General features: G+C 37.1%; 1 protein-coding gene across 5 annotated transcripts in view; it reads right to left on the bottom strand.

Moving 5' to 3' along the window:
• The window catches only part of NRXN3 (neurexin 3), a 2,038,283-nt gene that overhangs the window by 1,399,086 nt on the left and 615,751 nt on the right, over positions 1 to 23,446 (bottom strand). For all 5 annotated transcript variants that reach the window (XM_044664970.1, XM_044664971.1, XM_044664967.1 and 2 more), the window contains 2 exons: positions 14,650 to 15,088; positions 3,763 to 4,146 (listed from right to left, as the gene is read on the bottom strand). In XM_044664970.1, coding sequence (XP_044520905.1) covers positions 3,763 to 4,146; positions 14,650 to 15,088 — 823 coding nt within the window. The remainder of the gene's footprint in view (positions 1 to 3,762; positions 4,147 to 14,649; positions 15,089 to 23,446) is intronic.

The following is a 23,446-nucleotide window of genomic DNA, read 5'->3' as shown; positions in this document are numbered from 1 at the left end:
CTAAAATGAAAGAAGGGGAGACTAATGAATGTTGGAGGGGATGTGGCAAAATTGGGACATTGATGCATTGCTGGTGGAGTTGTGAACTGATCCAGCCATTCTGGCTGGCAATTTGGAATCACGCTCAAAGGGCTATAAAAGAATGCCTGCCCTTTGATCCAGCTATACCATTGTTGGGTTTGTACCCCAAAGAGATCATAGATAAACAGACTTGTACAAAAATATTCATAGCTGCGCTTTTTGTGGTGGCAACAAATTGGAAAAGGAGGGAATGCCCTTCAATTGGGGAATGGCTGAACAAACTGTGGTATATGCGGGTGATGGAATACTATTGTGCTAAAAGGAATAATAAACTGGAGAAGTTCCAGGCGGACTGGAGAGACCTCCGGGAACTGATGCAGAGCGAAAGGAGCAGAGCCAGAAGAACTCTATACACAGAGACTGATATACTGTGGTAAAATTGAATGTAATGGACCTCTGTACCAGCAGCAATACAATGACCCAGGACAATTCTGAGGGATTTATGGTAAAGACGCTACCCACATTCAGAGGAAGGACTGCAGAAGAGGAAACATATAAGAAAAACAACTGTTTGAACGCATGGGTCAGGGTGGACATGACTGAGGGTGTAGACTCGAAACTACCACACCAATGCAACTACCAACAATTTGGAAATTGGTCTTGTTCAAGGACACATGACAAAACTAGTGGAAACGCGCATCGGCCAAGGGTGGGGGGGGGGCGGGGGGGGGGGGTTGAAGGGGAAAGGGGAGCATGAATCATGTAACCATGTTAAAAATGAATATTAATAAATGTTAAAAAAAAAAGCTATCATCAGACTACTGAGATAGAAGATAACATCTATATTTTTTATTCAGTGACTCCATATTATCCTAGGAATACTCTCAAGCCAAAATGATAAGACAAAAGTTTGACATTGAACAACATGACCTGCAAGGTCAAATCAAGGATTAGTCAACTGCTCATTGAGGGAGAGGTACTCTTGATTAGGGGGAGCACCCACATAGAATACACATCCTTAAGAATTACAATGACTGGTCAAGTTCAGATGACTAATACTGCACAGTTGTGTGGACCCAATATAGACTGCTCTCTTCATCCAGGATCACCTGAACAAAGCCTCCCACAGAAATGTTGGATGTCCGTGACCACACATTAGCTCGTACTCTGTTTCTAAAGCAGAGATGAGAGTCAGTACTATACAACTGGTACGTCTATTTTTGATAGCAAAAAGCCTATGGAGATGCCCCAGTGATTCCACAAAGATTCTGACCTCCCCTTAAATACTCTGAGGTAAAGCAGGCCATACCCTAGCCTCCTATTTCTCCTTTTCCCTCAAGAAATTAAAGGAGGTGACCAAAATCTAGTCACAGAGGTAACAGGTTATCGCAATCTCTGTGGGAAACTGCCCCTATTTCAAAATGGTTTTATGTTTCTTTCCCTTCCAACTCAATAGGATTTGGAGAATTACTGGCATCAGGAATTATAAATGGGAAAGTGGAACAAGAAATGCACAAAAATGGTAATACAACCCAAAGAATAAAGGCTCTTTCCCCATGGTCAAACATCCCCCTCAAAACTGCACTCAATTAAAAAAATGTTACCAATGGGAATTTCCGTTTTCTTTGTTTTTTAAACTAGGTGCATTTATTTTTGCACTCTTTCAGTTCATTCTGAGCATAAAATCAAACACAATGCAGGGGACAAAAAGCAATTGATCTAATCACCTGGGATTTGCAATGTAAAGTTCAAAATGTCTTATATTTGCTAAGCTTCTTGTTATTTGGCCCAGAATGGATACATCTTGGCTGCACTGTAGTGGCAATAATTGTCTCTCATATATCCCCAATCAGGCTCCTTTTAATGACTAGTCAGAAGTGACAATGTAAAAATGTGCAGTGACTTTCCACTATATTTGGCAAATCTTGGACTGACTCCCATTGGTTTGCCCTTGAAGAAAGTGATCTTGAAGACACCTTGCTGATGCAGGCTCAGCTACCTGCTGCCTGTCCCCAGAAACCCTAGTGCCAAAGAGAGGTGCAAGATCCAGAGAGAAAGACGAAAGATGCCTGCAGTGACCTTCAGCTCTTCCATTGTCTTTGCAGAAGATGGAGCAATCTAAATGGTATCATAACTGCTTAGTGTATCTCTGAAGATATGTAACATTCTTTACCTCTCAAATGAGTCATATCTCTGTCAGGAATAGACCATCTCATAGGGAAATCTGGGGAAATTCTAGTAACCTGGCAGATAGTTAATCCCAAGATAGGCACTTGAATTCCAGATCATCTTTCCCCTTACCCCTTACTCAGTCCTTTGTTTTTACTATTTTTAAATAAATCTAATATTTAAATTCAATAAGATGAAATACATTATCTCTATATCTTTCTTCCATACTCCTTATCCCATAGATTATAAGATTTCTCAGCTTTCAAAGTATAGATATTATCCAATGGCATCTGGGATACATTTTGCATTCATAGAAAATCAAACAATCAGTAAACATTTATTGAGCACTTTCTATGTGCCAACCACTATACTAAGCACTGGGGATACAAAAAGAGGCAAATCCCAGGTCTTGCTCTCAAGGAGCTTATAATCTAATGGATTCAGATGATCTAGTTTAAAGCTCATGACTGAGTAAAAAATTGTATCCCACTACCACCTCTCTAATACTTAATCAAACCTACTCATCAATGACTTTGGCAGATAAAAACCTTTATTTTTCCCTTCAAACTATTCTTCTTATTGAATTTGTTGTCTGTGTCACAGAATGGAGTGCTTATTTTGTCCTTTCATAGTTTTATGTATTTCTTGTCTCTCTATCTAGAATTAGATTATAAAATACTAGACGAGAGGGATTATATCTCCTACTTTTTTTTTTAAACCCTTAACTTCTGTGTATTGGCTCCTAGGTGGAAGAGTGGTAAGGGTGGGCAATGGGGGTCAAGTGACTTGCCCAGGGTCACACAGCCAGGAAGAGTCTGAGGCTGGATTTGAACCTAGGACCTCCTGTCTCTAGGCCTGACTCTCAATCCCCTGAGCTACCCAGCTGCCCCCGATCTCCTACTTTTTTGACTATTTTAAATCCTTAATGCCTTGCTGGAGCAAGCTTAAAAATGCTAATTCTGTTGTTCCTACCATAACACAGTTAATGACTAACATAGTTAATGGCCAATAGCTCCATTCTTCCTTCTTAACTTTTAAGAATCTCCCAGTGAATGTGTCCAGATGTTCTTTGTAGGTCAGAGTTCCTCAACCCATTCCCTGAGGAATTCTTGCCTTCTTCACTAAAATTCCAATTCAGTCCTGATACATGGAGTCTGGGTAGTAAAAGAAAATATGCCACATGGCACAGCTATTATAAAGGCCCAAATTTGGCCAGTTTATTTAGTGTGCCCAGATAACCAGAGAAGGATATTAGCTTAATGTTAATAAATGACCTTTTTCTACATTTTTTTTGTGTTTTTTGTGCTAGATTTTTTTAACATCTCAACTTGAGTGAACATAGTATTTACCTCAAACTTTCCCTTCCTGACATCCGTTCATGGCAAAGCATATCAAAAAATTCAGAAATTAGAAGGAGGGTACCTTAGAAATCAGTTGGTCCCGCTGATGATACCAGAAAAAAAAACTTACCTTTCAAGAGAAATGGGAATTTTGTTTCTAAAGTCAATGACATTTGAGGGATATTGCAACAACTAGCTAATTTAGGAAATCATTAGCCAACGGGAGACTTACCCCTCTCACATGTTCTCCCCCAGTAGCCGGTGCCAGTGCAGTCACAGATGAAGCGGTTCCAACCATCTTTGCAAACAGCATTGTTTTTGCAGGGGTAGCTGTCACACTGTTTTGTGCTAAGCCTCGAGCAAGAAGACTTGACCCCTGCGGCATTCTGCACCTCCGCCAGCTGCCGGATGTTCTTGCTCCGTCCGTCGATGAACAGGTCTCGAATGCAGCCCACATAGCCATAATTTAGCATGGCAGTCCAAAGCTCTGTAGGGAGGATGAGTCCAGCACGATTCTCTGGCAGCCCACCCAGGTACATATCCCCCTCCAAATCCAAGATCTCACTCTCTCCACTGGCTGTGAATGGGGTGCGCCTGCTGTTTACTGATATGGTACCTAAGATGAGGAAGAAAGATGTGAATTAGTGTCTTGCAGGACAGGCAGCACAGGCACAAGAGACATTTAGGGAGTTTAACAAAAGGTACCAGGTAGGTGGGCCTTGGAGACCAGATCCTGTCTCGCCAGAAAAGGAGCAATACAATGTACAATACTCTTCATGGGACTATTTCCAACTCTGACAGTTCAGAGTACACTAGGAACTGGGAGAAATCTCAGTGACTGGTAACAAACTATAAGGAATACTTAACATATTAAGTATTCTCCAGTGGCTAAATACAAACCATGATGACATACATACTCATCCTAAACGTATCTCCTAACCAGCAATGTAATCGTCAAATAAACGGCAATCTCACTTTTTAAAATAAATTTTTAAATAAATAAAAATATTAAATAAATGAAAGAATGAATGAATGAATTTCTAAATGAATAAATAAATTTTAAATAAAATATCCAACTCTGGCAAATGACCCAATCTCCTTACAAGAACAGAAGTTTTCCTAGTTTCCCTTCTGACTGATTAATTCTGAGACAAGGTAAGATGGAATAGGGTATCCGATATAACCAGACATTGGAATAGGGATTTCTTTCTTTACAGAACTCCTTTCTTTAAAAGGGAATATTATTGTGAATGCAGTTGAGTATAAGATATTGTCTAATGGTTTCTTTATAAATGATACCAAAACACCCAAAGAATGTGGAAATTTTTGGAACAAGAGTTATTAGCCTTTTTTGTGTCAAGATACTTTGTCAGGATGGTGAAAATTATGGACCCCTTCTCAAAATAATGTTTTTAAATATATAAGATGAAATACATAGAACTACAAAGAAAACACTATATAGAAATATACTTATGAAAGTATTTTAAATAAACTCAAATTCATGGATCCCTAAAACCTATTCACAAATCCATTGGATGGTCAAATGAGCCTAGATTTAAAAGCTCTGTTATAGAGGAACTGGGTCTTTGACCTAACTGGCAAAGAGAATTTCCCAACAGAAAGCTCCCATTACTTATGCATATTAACACCCTTATGATCTTTAAAAGTTGCCTGGGACACCGAGAAATTAAATGACTTGTCTAAGAGCACACAGTAAATACATGTCAAAGGTGATGAGATTTGAACCCCAGATCTTCCTAACTAAAGCTATCTACTCTGATAAATGCTACCAATAGTTCTTTCATTTTCACCAGATCACTGAATCAAGGAACCATAGGATATTATAGTTAAAAGCAAACCCAGTCAGTCAACAAGAATTAGTGCCAATCACTGGGCTAAGTAGGAATGAAGTAGGAATGAGGATATAAGAAAGACAAAACGATCCCATTCCTGTCCTAAAGGAGCCCATATGCTAATGGTTCATAACATGCAAATAATTCTCCATAAGAGATACAGTCTAAATGGAAGGTCAGCTCGGAAGGAAAGTTAGACTTTGCTATACAGTATTATTGACAAGTGTTAGCCTAGATATTTTTCTTGAAAATCTCTATTAAATGGGATTCCACTACTTGCTGAGCTTAGCTCTATTAGGAAATTGTTTTTGTTGTTTTTGCTACTATTGCTTTTACAAAATATTTGTTGATTAAAAACTCTATATCCACCTCTCTTTACCTTGCCCATGCTAACTGTCCTATCCTTTGTGGCCAAGGAGAACAATTCTGATCCCTTTTTCATATAAAAGACTTAATGACAGCTATCTTGATCCCCCTAAGTTTTCTTTCTATTCTTTCAATAGATTCCCATAAGGCATGCTCTTGAGTCCTTTCACCATCTTGCTTATCCTTCTCAGAACATTCTCAGATTTATCAAAGTCTTCCCTAAATGTACATGGTCCTTAGAATTGAACACAAAAATGTTCTAACCTAAGTAAAATATAGCAGGAGTATCACCTCCCTAGTCTTGGACATTATATAACCTCATAATGAAGCCTAAGATAATACTAACATTTTTTGACTTCCATATCACATTTTGGATTCATGTTGAGATTACAATTTATTAAAATGTCCAGATCTTTTTTCAAAGGAATTGCTCTCACCATACTTTCCCCCATTTTATACTTGTAAATTTTATTTTTTAAGCCAAGTACATCCCTATCAAATTTTCTCTTATATTATTCAATACAACATTTTAGCTTGTATATATGTGTGCATATGTGTGTATCAACATATACACATATATCTATGTGTTTATATGTATATAAATATTTGCAACAACATAAGCATAATAAAATGTGTGTACTTATTTATATAAGTATATATGTTTATACATCTTTTGGATCCTGATTGCCATATAATATACCTGTAGGTCACACAGTGAATAGAATGCTGGCCCTAAAGTAAGAAAAATATGAATTCAAATCCCACCTCAGATATTTACTAGTTATGTGATATAAGCTAAGATCACTTAACTTCTGTCTGCCTCAGTCTCTTGAGGTATAAGATGGCGATAATAATGGTACCTACCTTACAAGGCTGTTGTGAGAATCAAATTAAATAATATTTGTAAAGCACTTGGTACAATATCTGGCATGTAGAAGGGCTTAATAAATGCTTCTTTGTTTACATTTTTCCTTCTTAATTTTCTGAAATCTACAAGCTTGATAAATCTGCCATCTATGTCTTTATCCAAATAGTTCATACAATGTTTTTAAAGACAGAGCAGACACCCAAGGCCCTCCTCTAGAGACCCTTATGTGAGTTGACATTGTTCTTTTGGGTCCAATCACTCAACCAATTCTGAAACAGTCAAACTATGCTATCTTGCAACCTTCATCTCTCCATCTTATCATCAAGAATATTGTGAAAGATTTTGTAACATGCTTTGCCAAATCTAGGAAAATTATATGTACAGCATTTTCTTTCCCTATTTAATAATCCTTTCAGAAAAAGTAATGAGGGTAAGCTGGCAAAAACCTCTTCTAGAAGAGACATACTGACTGGCTCTTTATGATCACTGCTCCCTTTTCTTCTTTAAATGTTTTAATGGTGGCTCATTTTTCTCTATACTATAAACACTTCCAATACATTGTGAGATTTATTTTTCATATGCTGTATTAATTCCTACATATTAGGAAGAATTACTGTGCATTCCTGTGACTGGGATCTGGATCAGTGATGCCATCCAATCTGCTTTTTGCATTTTCTTTGTCCTTGAGAATCTCAAGAAATGTCTTCATTTTTAACAGAATTTGGTTAACAATTAATTGAAGGGAACAAATGGACTATACGGACATAGGTTTTGCATGATAATATATGTATAGTTCAGATGAAATGCCCTGCCAGCAATGGGAGGGGGAAAGAAAGAGAAGGAGGGAAATAAGTTCAATCACATAACATAGGAAAACTTGTGTGGAAATTTACTATTACATGTAATTAGTAAAAAAATAAAATAAAAATATTTTTAAAAATTGAAGGGGACAAGGGCTCTTTTCCTGTGTATGTGTTCTCCATGATGTAGGTATGAGTAAGGCTGGATAGTTTGGTAGAGCATCTCTTAATTAGCTATCACCTACTGAAATGTCTTAGGATGGCCAAGGGAGAGGCTGAAAAATAACCTCCTACAATCTATTTATTTAACTACCTGACCCAATCAGGTCCTCAGTGGACCTGAGAGAGCCATGGAGACCTGATTCACTTTATTGGTTTTGATGCTGGCCTAACCAAGAAACCTGATATAATCAATAAACTTACATTCTTACCCCAAAATGAAGCCTCTGAACAATTTGAATCATAACAACATCATCCACTCAAGGGATTCTCCTTCATAACAAAGAAAATCTCAACAAAACTGATTGATGTGATGAAAGCATTGAAAATGTGTACAATATTCTGTACTTGGATTCTACCCCTTTTCTGAGAAGAGGGATATCTATTTCAATATCAATTCTCTGGGACAAGATTTAGCCACTTATTTTCAAGATGTTCATGAACCATTCCTTTTATAATACGTTTTAGAATTTTCCAAGATTCTAATTCAAATTTACTGGCTTATCATTTGCAGGGGCCCCCTTTCATGGAAAAGTGGGACATTTTGCCCTTCACCAAGCCTGAAAGACTTTTCTTATTCCCCATGATCTTTTGAAGATCAGAGATGCTCAGTGGCTCAGCAATCTTATTGCAGTCTTTCAGTGCCCTGGGATCTAATTTGTCTTGACCTGGTGACCGAAATGCATCAAGAGTGGATCCGTGGTTTCATGCCATCTCCTGGCTTATCTTGGTTTTCAGGTCTCTATTAGCAAATTTTTGCTCTGTCCTTTCAAGTTCAAAGATTATTCCCTTTGTCAGAGGAAACAGAATCAAAATAAGAGTTGAATAAGTTCCCTTTTCTCTCCTTTGTTTGCCATCATCTACCTAGCTATGCTAGGCTGAAGTCTTGTCACTTTGATCCTCCTCTTATACCCTACATAGCCCTGGTGGTTTTAACTTTCTGGGTTATTCTAGCAAACTAAATTATTCAAACATCAAAGGCATGTTGGGGCTGGGGGTTTTATAGTTTTTGATGTACATGGTGATTGTTACCAATCACTTATAATGTTGGACATTAGTCCATTGATTAAAAACTGGCTGTGACATGACTCTTGTACAAAATATCAACTCCTCAGCATAAAGAAAAACATAGTCTCTATAAGGCAAAGTTACACAATGACAAAATCTCTTGATAACTTGACCCCTTCCTACCTTTTCCTCCTTACATTTTACTCCCCTCCATATAATCTAATCTAGCTACATTGGCTCAAACAGGCCACCCCAACTCTCATCTCTATTCCTCCGCACTGGCCCTGTCCCCTGCTTAGAATGATCTAACTCTTCACCTTTGTCTGCCCTTTAGGTTTCTTGGCTTCCTTCAAGAATCAGCTTAAATCTCACTTTGTATAAGATGCCTTTAGCCCTTTTATATTACTTTCAATCTACTACATATAGATATCTGGAGATAGCACATATATACATATATGTAATATATATTCACAATATTCACATTCTAAAGAAATAGATATGATACATATCTTCAAGATAGAATTCCTTGAGGGTAAGGATTATTGTTTATTTTATCTTTGTATCCTTAATGCTAAGCACAGGGTTGGGCACATGAAAATTGATTAATAAATGTTTGTTGACAGACGAATTGATTGGAGCCAGCAAATAAAAAGTCAGAAAACTAGTTTCCAAATGAGTCATGAATCCTACCACAATTCCCAAACACTACCAGAATCACAGAATGTCAGATGGAGAAAGCTGGAGAAGGTTAACTAGTCTAAGCCACACCTAAATAGAAATTCCCGAATTTATAGTATCCCTTGTTAAGGTATCATTGTACTTTTATTTAAAGTTTTCAGCAGTTGGGTAATTCCCTCTTCTGGAGTCAGCTTTCTTTCCATTTCATAGATAAATCCACTCCAAAGAGTAATTTGTAAAAATCTGGGTTCTGATCTGCCACATATCATATCATTCTGTCTCCTGTTCAGCTTCCATTCACACATTTATTTACCTTTCTGGATTTGGACTTTCCACTAGCTAGTTATAGGACCATGGAAAAGTAATGACATCTCTGGAGCCATTTGCCTCATCTAATAAACATGGGGGTTGAATTATGTTAGAACTATATAATAATTATATATTTATTGGTTCACAGGGGATGCTGTTCTGTAGTTTTCTTTTTCTTTTTAGACTCTCTCTAGTTTATGTATCAGGACTTTTTTTATATCATAAAAGGAATTTGGCAAGATCTCATTGTTTACTAGTTTTACAAATAGTTTATGTTATAGGGTTTTGCCAAATCCATGGAAGAGCAATACATTTCATAATAATTTTTTACAGTCCTAGCTATGGATTAGATTTACACATTTAAATGTCTAGGTCAGATTTACCAAAGGTGTGACAGTCATATTGTTGCTTGAAGCTGCTTCAATGTAGGTACTACCATTATCTCTGACTATGTTCTTCCTTTCCCTTCTTTCCCTTTATTCATAATCTAAGATAATAGTATGATTAAGTTAGATCTAGGAGGACTACAGAGGTTACCTACTTCAACCCCTTCTATTTACATATGAGGAAATGGAAGCTCAATTAAATTAAATGACTTGTACAAAATCTCTCATATAGTAAGTGGCAGAAACCAAGTCATCTAATTCCAAATGTAAATTATAACATATGTATATTATATTATTAAGTATATACTGATTATATGTGTATATATATAAATACATATATATCCAAGTTCCATAGGTTCCATGCCCAATTTGCAAGCTTGTCCTTAATTCATCACTAAACTTGAAGAATTTGGAGACCTTTGAGAACAAAATATAATTAGTTTATGTTAGAGCCATGACGAAATATAAAGATACATGAGACATGGACCTCAACATGATGTTAAATTCTGATTTTCATGCACACATTAATGTAGAGTCCAACCGTTTCAACCTAATATAGAAAGTCTAGAGAGGTGGCCCTATCCTGGGGACCTGCACTAACTATGGACTTTTGCTTCAAACTGGGTATAAATAAGGCTATCAGAGGTTTAAGCTTTTGATGTGTGTGTGTGTGTGTGTGTGTGTGTGTGTGTGTGTGTGTGTGTGCATATGCATGCACCCATATACTTAATTTAGCATTTATTTTTCTTCCACACACATTTACTCATCATAAGAAATCTATCTAAGTCACTCTTGATTTTTTACAATTTTCTTAATAAGACTTTTTTTCAACACTCGACTAGTACAAATGATAGTGATTTTTAAAATGTTTTAATGACAATAGTTCATTATAAGTGGTTTCCATTGCAATTATTTTATGTTTCATTTTATGCTTTTAAAAACAGTATTTTAAGAAGGGATCTATAGGCTTCAACAGATTGCCACACATACAGATAATGAAATTAAGGTCGCCATAGGAGCTATTTGCCAACTAGCCAAATGTGTAAATATTACAGCATTATAGAAATATTGTTTAATTTATTTGGGTCCCTAAGCACTTCCTGACAAATTTATTATTTTTAGTTTATAAACTGGTCAATTTCTAGTCTTTATTAGCAAGGTTTTCTTGAGAGAGAGAGGGAGAGAGAGAGAGAGAGAGAGAGAGAGAGAGAGAGAGAGAGAGAGAGTCTTAAGATTTGAAGAATCTCAAACTGTGATATAAATTTTTATAAATATCGTATATGTTAATATAGTACAGTTGAGCAAGTTCTAGACCTGGAATAAGGAAGATTTAGGTTCAAATCCCACCTCTGAAACTTACTGTTTATAGCATAGGTTAAACTTTTGGTCCTTTTGCAATTTCCTAAGATTTATTTACTTAATGATGAATTGTTATGTAATCTTTTTTTACAGATGAAGGTCACAGAGCAGAAAAATAATAGATCCTCAGCATATTAAAGATTAGCACTAAATACTGCCTAATACACACAAAAAAGGGAAACCATAATTGAAAATTTCACAAATTATGGTGCTGATTGCACTTATCTATTTTCTTAAGACCAGTCATTTATTTACTTAAAAGAGGAATTATGTCTTGATTGTAATTATTAGTACATAAAAATATCAGTTTAACCTGACTACTTTGTGTGAAATGCAAATCAAATTTTAAATGCTTATGAAATAAACACTTTTCATTAATCGGTGACCACTAAGATATAAACAAAGTAGAATTTCTTATTCAAAACAAATAATTAGCTTTGTTCATACAAGTATAAGGAGAAAAACAGTTAATGGATTTATATTTCTGTTACCCTTACATGTGACAAAGATTGTGTAACAACCCCAGCTGACATGTCACAAAAGACATTAATCAAGGAAGAAAAAAAATCTCCAGTGACATAAGAGATAATATTGAAAGTCCCTTCCAGGTCTGAATCTATGAGACAGCTGAGATTGTGGATACCAAAATGCCTTCTTATAAGCGTGTTTCCTGTTCATTACCTCTCTCTCTGACAGTCATGTATTTTATCTTTTTTTGTGGGAAAAGAGGAGTTTTGAGCCCTCAGACAAATTAAAACTTTTGTTGTTTTTTTTTCTTAAAGCATAAAAACCAAACTGTTCATTCTTGTTCAACAAAGAACATTTAATTTGAAGTCTCTTATCTCCAATCATGTTTCAAGCAATCAATAAACCTTCCAACTGAGCATCAAATAGTCCAGTGCCACAATCTGCTGCCTGAATGTCCTCTGTGCAAAACCCATCCAACTTCTCCAATGGGCAAAAATGCTCTTTGCTGCTGCCATAAAGCTGTCCCATAAAAACACAGTCATCCTAAACAATGTAACTACGGATTCCATTGGGGTAGAGTAGTGTTTCCTCCCATCATACCAAATGCATAAGCTGCACATAGAATGAAAATGACCACAGTGTTTTGCACATAGGGGGTAATTAGTGCCTGTTTGTTGATCTGAATGGAATGAGTAAGTTCTCACCAGAGGAGTTTGTCCTTAAAAACCACTGTAATTTTAATGTTAGGAGACCATTAAGGTTTGGGGCTAGCTAGAATGCAAGAGGTTTGCATAATAAAGGCAAGAATGTGGAACTAGCCAGCTTCATTCAGCTTCTGTTCTGTCTCCTAGCTTCATTGGGATACCAGTCAAAGAGGATCTTGGGAATGAGCTCAATGCCCCAGCTTCCATACCTTTCCTGCATATATGTATGTAAATGCATGCATATATGGGGGAGAGGGATTTCTAAACAGAATTCTCAGAAAAAATTCTGGGGATACAGGCTCACAATCACAATAAATGGAAATAACCAGGAAATTTGTAACCCCCAAATCAGACAGTTATATAGGATCATGGATATCGAATTGGCATCAGACAAAGACTAGCCATAAAGAATAGGCAGTCTTAGTTTGGGAAATCCTGTTTGATTTGTTGACTCTTTCCTATTTGGGCCTGTTGGCTTATAGCCTCAGCCATGACCTAAAAGAGTACCAGCTGGCTCTTGTAAGAGAAAGATTTTCTTTCCACTGTACATCAGAAGTCAAGAGCAGGTAGAGGGCCTTGAAGAACTGGGGCCCAGAAGATGGTACCAAAGTGGGGCTCGATCACTACATCATCAGTGAAAGAAGATTTCCAAAAGTGTAGATACAGTGCCTATTTCTGTATGGAAAGCAACAAATTCAATCTGGCCAGATGTGTCCCTAAAATGCTTGTTCTCTGCACATGTACCTTATCCACACAGGTCCCTGGCATGTAACCCTGAATGCATGTTTCCCAGCCACACATGGTCCTCATTTGTATGATTTCCAAGCATATATATACTGGCAAGGGGCAATCTCTGTGTTTTAATCTTTGCTGATGGTAGAGTAACTTGGGGCAAAGTGTATCTTATGTGTTCATGAAGAGTGACTCTGTTGTCATTTTCTTGCCCTGCATTTTGTCATGGTTTTATATAGCACAGCCTCTGATCTATAAAAGTAAAAAGTAAGGATTTGTGTGCTAGGGTTCATAGTGGACACAGATCCAATGAATTCCTTCAAGCTGGGATAGATTTAAATTTGGTTTCTGTTCATTTTTTTGTTGTTTATTTTGTTCTGTTCTGTTCTGTTTTGTTTTCTGAATGTTCTTGAGTAAGGTGGGACTCTGGGTGCTATATTAGGAGCCCTAAAAGACTTATTCTTGCCTCTATGACACCTGAATGAGAAATTAGGTCAGATTAATAAGAGATTCATGTGATATAGTATCTGGGAAAATGACCTTTCTTATCACTTTTAGCAGGTCCTTACATTTGTAATGGCCCAGAAGGAGACAGAATAAAACTGGTCAGGTACTTGGAAGCCCCAGATTTCACATTAGCTCCTCTTTTTCTCTCTTTGTTATTGTTCCAGAGTGACTGTGTACTGCCCCAGGCAAGCTTGTTTGATCTGGGGCTGCAGAAACAAGCAAAGCCATTTAAACTAAATGTAAAAGGTTATGAGGAGGAAGGCAGAGTTAGTGAGGTCTGAGCAAAGAGTGAAATATAGGCTTTCATTCTAAAGGAAGGCTTTAAATTGAACATGACTTCAGGAAAAATCAATTTGCTTTTCTCTTTCTTGTCATAATTTCCCCTACAACATGACTTTTGCCAATTATTGAGGGGGTATATCTGTTGCATAAACTATTGCACTGTGAAGCCACAGTAGAGTAAAATCACTTAATCCAGCAGCTGTGATCTCATAAAAGGTTTTCATAGCAATGGGGAGGGGGGGGAATCCACACGAATGTCATGGCAGTCTCTTCAGCAGCAGTAAGAAATGTACATATAGTATTTTAAAATTTGTGTTCAGTTTAAGGTCTATTGAAAGCATAATTAAGATCAAAGAATGTATATAAAACAGGAAGAAGAATCTAAGCTACAAATGGCCAAGAGTCCACCTAACTCTTTTAGGTGTCCAACAAACACCTAAAATAACATGCAAAGGGAACTTGAAAAACCAGTAAAGTACACAAAGAATTGGGAAAGAGTTAACCAAGATGCTCTAGATCAGAAAGACCCTTTACAAATTGCCCTGAATGCCACCCACCACATGCCTTTAGCTTCTCCTACCTGATCTGCCATCTCGTTGAATGTCCACATGGTACCATTCTCCATCATTTGCTTTCTTCTGGGTGGCTTTCACTTTTATGGTACCAGAACCCATATCAAGGAGCAAGTAGAGGTTCCCATCTAGCAGTTCAACAGCAAAAAAGTCCACTTTGGTGTTCTTTTGACTCCGGGAATCCTTTCTCTCCTGGGGCTTGCCATGAGTGAAAAGGATGAGGCCGTTGGGTTCTGTCGTACGGAAGTCAAAAGAGATTGAGCCCATCCTCTTGGTGTTCCACTTGGGAAGGCTGATGTAAGCCTCAGGGGTCTCAAAGTTGATGGGGTCCAGTGTGGCCACATTTTCACATTTGAACACCACTTCGCCATAGATTTTCATCTTGGTGTCACCAATCCTGGCCAAGCGAGACAGCTCCAGACGGATATCATTATTCTTATAAACAACCTGCCAGAGATCAAACAGAAATGCCACATGAATCTGTCTTGCAAACAATAGCTCTCTATTACTAGTCAGGCTTCAGAGGGGACATGGCTTTAGGGTACTGCACTCTGCAATAATATTACAAAGGGACATAAAAGAGTCTTAGGGGACATTGGAGAGCACACTGATCCTTGAATCAATGTTTTCAATCTATATCTTTCTCTCTGCCTTCTGCCCAATTCCTTAAGCTCTAGCAGAGGGTCAGAACATAACACAAAAGACAAAGTTCATATATAATTGGGAAGCTTTACTTATTTTTTTAGCAGTTTGGGAGTAGCTTTAGGTCTAGTTGGCAAAGGGGATAGAGTACCAGGTTTTGAGTACTGAGTTCAAATCTGTAAATGAGATAATAATTATAAAGTGTTTAGCTGTGCCTGGTACATAGTAATAGATATTATTATCATCAAATTCAGAATTATATCTGGGCTGTCACTGGGTTTTTGCACCAGGGTGGTTAGAGGTGGGAAGAGTACTTCACCACAATGGAGATTTTTTTTCCAGATATGCCTTGGAAAGTGGAAGGGAGAAAGTCTCCTGGTGCCTGGATGGTCAGTATTGGGAAAGAAAAAGACAAGAAAGGGCAACATAACTCCAAGGTTTCCCAGAAAAGTGATAGGCTGAGAAACAGTCCTAAGAGTACTTTCTAGCCAGGGCACTTTAGGGCTTTTAAGACCCATGAGAGAGGGACAAGCAGATGGCTCAATGGATAGAGTTCCAGGCCTAAAGACAGGAGGTACCTGGTTCAAATCTGGCCTCAGACACTTCCTAGCTATGTGACCCTGGGCAAGTCATTGAACCTCCATTTCCTAGCCCTTACTGCTCTTCTGCCTTGGAACCAATGCCTTATATTGATTCTAAGATGGAAGGTAAGGGTTTACAAAAATTAATGAGTAATGAGTTATTAAACAACTAAATAGTACAGTAAATAAGAGTGCAGAGTCTGGAATTGGGAGTTCAAATCTGGCCTCAAACATTTGCTAATTATACGACACTGGGCAAATCACTTAACTCTGCCTCAGTTTCTTCATCTGTAAAACAAGCTGGAGAAGTAAATGGCAAACCATTCCAATCTCTTTGCCAAAAATACCCCAAATGGGGTCACAAAGAGTCAGACAGTCTGAAATGACTAAAAACAACTACACTGCAGTCTTGGCCACAGTGGATTAAGAACCAGCCTTGGAGTCAGGAGGACCTAAGATGACACTTGCTACTGATACATCCTGTCTCAAGGACTCTGGACAAGTAAGTCACTTAACCTCTCAGTATTCTGGGCAACTCTCTAAGACTCCAAGTTGACAGTAGGTCAATTTGTCCTGGTTGAGGTAGTTTCCTCACTAGAAGTTCTTTACATAAATAGAATCACAAATTTGATCCAAAGGACCATGAGTAACAAGTAGGAAGATTACTTTTTCTATCCCATCTGGGAAAAGCAGGATGCCTTTGAGGCCTAGTCATAGGATTAGAGGATTTGGAGGCTGAAGGAAACAAGGGAGATCATCTAGCTTAATTAACCCCCTCATTTTGCAGATGAGGAAAATAAAGTAAATAGAGGGTGAGTGATATGCCCAAATTTAAAGACCTTTGAAGAGAACCCAGGAATAGATCAGGAAAATTCAGGCCCTTTGGCAGACAACAAATAACAAGTGGATTGATTTCAATAGGAACTGGGTGCTGGAATAGAGGCATGACTTAATATAGCCAGGGTAAAAGGGTATTCACTCTGGACTGGGAGTAGAAAAGATTGGAAATATGAAGCATTAATTTCTTAGAGAGTTAAACCTCATTACCTAGAAGACCATTAGAAGATTAGACCCAGGTACCTAGGTTGCTGAGGTTATACAAACAGGAAGATCTCTAAATAATATTTGCCTCTTAAGATATTTTGCAGGTCTCTAACATAATGTTTTTAAGCAGTGGAAACTCAGTCCTCTACTCTGAAATCCTTTGTCCTTTTATCCTGTTGTCAATCATGCCTTGCTAAACCTCAAACCTGGATTGTTCCTATTATTTCCTCTCATTTCTAGCCATGTGCTACTGAATGGAAATGAAGAAAGTCATTAAATCATCCTCATTGGGTCAGCTACAAATTTGATATTATGATCTAATTTCAACTAAACCTCACTGAAGCTATACAAACTGATTCGAGTCTCCCATGGTCCCTCCACATACTCAACTGAGGACCTTCACAAAAAAAAGATATTTGCAGAGTTCCTCCTTTTTCCCTCCCTTTTTCAAATCATTTAGACCTCTTTTCTCTACTAACAATTCTTTCAGTCCAGTCTTGGAAGAAGAAGTGGCACTTGTCCTTGTTACATGCATTCTCTCTGCATGTACCCTTTATCCTATCCCCTTCCCATCTTCTTGAACAGATTGCCCTATTATCTTCAACCATCTTCAGTCTACTGGATCATCTTTTGTTAACATCTTCCCCTTACTTAAAAATTGTTCATTTGATCCTAACATTCCTGGTAGCCATCATCCTATATCTTTCTTTCCCTTATAGGGCAAATACCTTGAGAAAGACATCTCCAGTTTTGTTCATTCATCACCCATATCACACCTATTAACTGTGGGTATACTGCAAATCTCTGTCCTGGGTCCTCTTCTCTACATACATTCAGTTGGAGACTGCATCAGCTCCCATAGATTCTATTGCCATCTCTATACTGAGAACTTCCAGAACTATATTTCTAGCTCTAGCCTCTTTCACGATCTCTAGTCCTGCTTTACCATCTGCTTATCAAATATTTTAAACTGAATTATGTGTCTCAAATGCAACATGACCAAAACAGAACTCACAATTGTCTAAAACATTTGACTGCACAAGGCCCTTCTTCCAGTCACCCAGATTCACAGCCTTATTACCATTCTTGACTCCTCACTTGAAATAACTCTACACATTTAATACTTTAATAATTTCTATCTCCCCAACATCTCACCTTCAGGCACTTTTCCTTCCATTCACAAAGCTACCACACTAGCTCAGAAGCTCCCCATGACACCTTTGGCTATTGTAATTATTTTTTGTTTAGACTTCTTGCTTTCAAACATCTCTTCAAAACACAAATCTGACCATGTCACTCCCATATTCACATATACATACTCATATTCTACTGAATCCCTATTACCTCTAGAATCAAAAATAAACTCCAGTTTGATGTTAAAAGTCTTCATAAACCATATTCCCTCCCAAAACCTAATTGCACATTTGCATATTATGATTTTATTTACATAATTATATTTAGTCTCCCCAAATAAAATACAAGCATCCCAAGGAAAGGGAGTTTCATTTTTTGCTTTTATTTCACCAGTGTTTATCAAAGAGCCTGGCACATAGGAAATATTAAATAACTGCTTGAGGAATGATTAGGGAAAGTGTGAGTCTGATCATGTCATTTCCTGCACTTTGGGCTCAGGTAGCTCTCAGTCACCTTCAATTCAAATATAAATCTTCTGTTTGGCATTTCAAAACCTTTCAATTCACATATATACATACTCTTATATTTTTCTCATACATTATAATATCTCCACATCCTCTTATTCTACAAAAGGGTGAACACTGGCCTTCTTACTGCCCCTCAAAGAAGATATTCTATCTCCAGACTCCAGGCATTTTCACTGGCTGTCCCTCATGCCTGGACTGTTTTCCATTGTCATCTCTGCCAACTGGCTTCCTTCAAGAAACAGCTAAAATCCCATATTCTTCAGGAGCCTTTTCCTAATCTCTCCTAATTCTATTATTGTCTTCCCTTTGTTGATTATTTCCAATTTATCCTGTATATAGCCTGTTAATACACAATCACGTTCATGTTTTCCCTCCATTAGATTATAAGAATTTGAGAGCATGAATTGTCTTTTATCTTTCTTTGTACCATGAGTGCTTAACACAGTACATGATGCTAAAAAAAATGTTTGTTGATTATATCTCTCAGTTCATTCAGTCTTCTATATGACTCAGGATTGATTAGTAGGTTGTACAACACTCTTTCTCCTTCCAGTTATCTCTTAACTCTTATGGCCATAAATTTTGGTACTTAAGTATAAATATACTTCTTTGACTTTTTTTAAGCTCTTACCTTTTGTCTTTGAAACAATACTGTGTATTGGTTCTTTTTTTTTTTTTACTTTTATGGAACTTTATTTACAATTAAGAAGAGAGAGAGGAAATAAGGAAATAAGAATCTAACCCAGTAGGTAATTTATTACAATCCTCAAATTAATCCAGGTAGATCTTAACCCTCAGCTGAGAGTTAGAGGACCAGAGGCCCTGAGGGGAATGGAGTGTGTATTGGTTCTAAGCAGATGATTGGTAAGGGTTAGGGAAAGGGTGGTGGTGGGGGGAGGGTTAGTGATTTGTCCCAGGTCACACAGCTAGGAAGAATGTGAGGTCAGATTTGAACCCAGACCTCCATTTTCTAGGCTTGACTCTCCATCTACTGAGCCACCTAATTGCCCCCGTTCTTTGACTTTTTCACACATTTAACTACTATCTCAGCAAGTAGATTGTAATTACTGTGAGAGTAGAGATCCTGTCATATACTTCTTTTGCATCCTCCATTCTCCAGGCACAAACTCTGTTTCTTTCAATCCTCTTATTCCTTATCCCTTTATCACATACAAATTCTTCATCCTACTATCTTTAGTCCCTTTGATTCTTCCTTAGTTTTCCCGTCTTTGAATCCTGTTCATAGCTTCATTTGTATCTCTACCCAGTCTTGACCTCCTGAGAAATCATTTTAATAGTACCCCCTCTTTCAAACTTAAATCCTTTAATCTTTTGTTCTTCCACTGTTTCCACTTTTTTAATTCTCAGTTTTTGGTAACTTGGCATCTGCCTCCTCTGCTCCTATTCCTCATTTGTCACACATTCTGCTAGAGAAAAGCACATCTTTCTGATTGAGTCTTCATCAAAATTAAATTATCTAATCTTCACTGGAACTTCACTCCTTCACAACAATCCTTTTTATGCATCTCTCATTGGCTTTGTCATATTCTCCACAATCTCTGTTAAAAATATTGATCTTTTTTCCTCAGCCACTCAACTCTGCTTCCTCACTTGACACTCTCAGCAGATGAATTTACCTCCTACATTATTGAGAAGAATGGGGTTCCCTCAATTCCCCACTTCTAAGTCTTTAACTCATAACCTCCTAATTAACCTCCTTTCCTTCAGTTGCATAAAGGAAATGTGCCTTCTTAACAAAGTTAATCCTTTCATTTCTATACTTGATCTCATCCCCTTCCATCTCTGAGACATCACACCAGAAATGTCTGTCTTTCTGTTTCTGTCTCCCTGTATATCATTGTCTCCATCTCCCTTTCAATGTATCTCTGTCTCTCACTTCTTGTTGTCTCCTTGTCTCTCTGTCCACCTTTCTCCATCTCGCTCTCTTTCTGTCTATCTCTCTCAATCTCCTTTATGACTTTCTCTGCTCTCTCTCTCTCTCTTTCTCTTTATTTTTTTTGTGTTTCCTATCTTCATATTTGTCTGTTTATATATCTTTGTCTATATTACTCTACCTTTCTCTGTCTGTGTTTCTTTTTCTCTCCATCTTTCTGTATCTGTCTCTCTCTCAATCTCCCTCTCCTTCCTCTTCTTCCCTTTTCTTCTTCTTCCTCTTTACTGGTTATTTCTCCTCTGTTCATAAATATTTAAATAAAGTTTTTGTCATCCTGCTGTCTCCTCAAACTACTACTTTTTCTCTCTTTTTTTCTTTATTGTTGGTTTCTAAGTCAACAAACATTTGGTAAACACTAAATCATGTGTCAGGCACTCTAATAGACATCATCATCATGATCATTACCATAATTTAGCTGAACCTTTATGGATGGGGAAGGGGGGGTGGTGAAAAAGCTTCCATGGAAGAAATTTCTCTAACAAAGATGATCACTTTCTTTGCAATTTATAATCTTCAAGAACTGACACTGGCACTGAGGCACTGAGAAGGAAAATGACTTGATCAAGATCACATATTTTGTAGCAAGGGAAGGAATTTATCCTAGAGCTTACTGACACTGAGACTAGCTCTCTAGCCACTATATCAGGCTACTTTGCTTTGTATTTTTTACTTTAATAAACTTTAAAGTTTTCAAAAAACTTTTACATGCATTATATCATACAATGTGTTTTAGTCTCACAGTAAGCTATGAGAAAATACAATTTGTGAACTGCTTAAGGACAGAAACTCTTTTGTATGGTTAGTGCTTGACACATAGTAAGCATTTAATAAATATTTTTAACTGACTGACTACAGGGTGTCCAAAATGTTTAGTGAAGTTTTAAGTGATTTAAGATAAGCTCAAATAAGTTTTGAGACACTCAGAGATTAAAAGATTTGTGCATAGTCACAATTATGTCAAAGGCAGGATTTACATTTGGGTCTTTTGGAATCCATGTTCATTTCTCTATCTACTTCATCATATTGAAGCAATGCACAACTGATAGCTCAGTTTGAACATTAACTAGCCACTCTTCAAATCTTGAAAACTGGCTTCAAATTCTTTTACTCTCCTGAAATAACTCTTTCCAATGTCACTAATATTGGCCTTAATATTACATCCAATGATTCTTTTTATCCTCCTTTCCCCACTGTGTTATTTGAAATCATGGACCACCATCTTCTTTTAAAACCTTCTCCTTGCCTTCTTTCACAGTGCATTCTCATTATACTCATCTCTCTGAACCATTGCTCTCTGTTGTGTTTTATTTTCAGGCTGTTATTCTCTTCGGACTCCTTAGAGGAAATACAACTAAGAGTTAATTGCTGACCATTATTTCTTTTCACTCTCATCTCTTCCCTTTGGTTACCTCATTTGCTTCCATGGTTTCAGATATTTTCTCTATACAGATGAATCCCAAATCTATATTTTCATTTCCAAAGTTTCTCTAGATTATGAGTTTTGAATTTCTAATTGCATGTTTGACATCATCATCACCACCTAGATGATCTATGAATGCCTTAAACTTGGCAGATCTATCACTGAACTCATCATCTACTCCAACATGATATAGTAGGAAAAGCATAAGATTTGTAGTGAGACAACTTGGGTTCAAACATCAGCTTTTCTACTTATCTGTCATGTCCATAACTTAACTTCTGTGAACCTATTTCTTTATCTGTAAAATGAGGATGGTCAACTAAAGATCTTTTAGATCTATTTTACCTCTAAGTTCTAGGATATATCTCAGTTAAAACCCACATTTTCCCCTAACTTCTTTATTTCTGTTGAAGATATCACTCTCTCCCCATTTACTTCCTTACCCAATACATGATCATATGCCACATCCTTTCAATTCAATTCAACCTCTGTACTATTTCTGACATCCATAGTTCCTTTTAACTCCCACTGCAACTACTTTTTTATGCTTTCATCTCTTCTTACCTGAACTATTTTAATAGTTATTTTTCATGCCTCCAGTCTACCCCCTGCCCGATTCATCCTTCACATTTTTGTCTGGGTAATCTTCCTAATGTACCACCTTGATCACATCACATCTATACTGAACTTATACCTCACTTAATGTATCTTAAAACTGCATTACCTTTTTTTTTTTGGCTATCTTCAAACTGTTGTGTAATGTTGAGCTGAAAGGCCTGAAGATCTATTTCAGACAAACTGCTCTCTACACACAGTTCACCCATCTTTATGATGTTGATTTTTTAAGCCAAATATTAAGAGATTAGATTTATCCTTATTACATTTCATATTATTAGGTTTAGTCTAAACATTTTAGCCTGTAATTTCCTTTAGAATCATGAATCTGTCATCTACTATTTTAAATATACTACTTTTGTGTCACCCACAAGTTGTATAAGCTTGTCATCTATTCTTTTATTCAAGACATTGATAAAAATGTAAACTTATGGCTTTGGGGCACTCTATTAATGTTCTTGATTGTCATTATTAAAGAGTTAATGAGCAATCTGAGCTCTAGGATTCAACTGTAGATGAATCCCTATAACTATACCATAATCTAGCCCAAATCCAACATTTTCACAAGAATAGCATAACAGATTCTGTAAAATGTTGGAGAAAAATCTAGGAAAACTATATCTGGAGCATATTAAGTTAGTCTGGCTTTACTTGGTCCAAAAGAACTTGGTGATCATACATTCCGTTCTTATATATTCACTAGCCATCCCTTCACCATTTTCTAGTATTTCTTTTGGAATCCAAGTGAATCTAATTAGCTATAGTGTGCAGATTCCACTCACTTCTGTAGTTGTTGTTGCTGTTATTGTTTTAATTGAGTCCTGAGGCACCTCGCCCATTTTCAACAGTCTTTCAAAGATCATTGACCATGGCTCAGCAATTACACCC

The sequence above is a fragment of the Gracilinanus agilis genome, chromosome 2 (genome assembly GCF_016433145.1).
Source record: "Gracilinanus agilis isolate LMUSP501 chromosome 2, AgileGrace, whole genome shotgun sequence".
NCBI lineage: Eukaryota > Metazoa > Chordata > Mammalia > Didelphimorphia > Didelphidae > Gracilinanus > Gracilinanus agilis.
The sequence above is the reverse complement of the archived record's forward strand: the minus strand, read 5'-3'. Positions and strand labels throughout refer to the sequence as shown.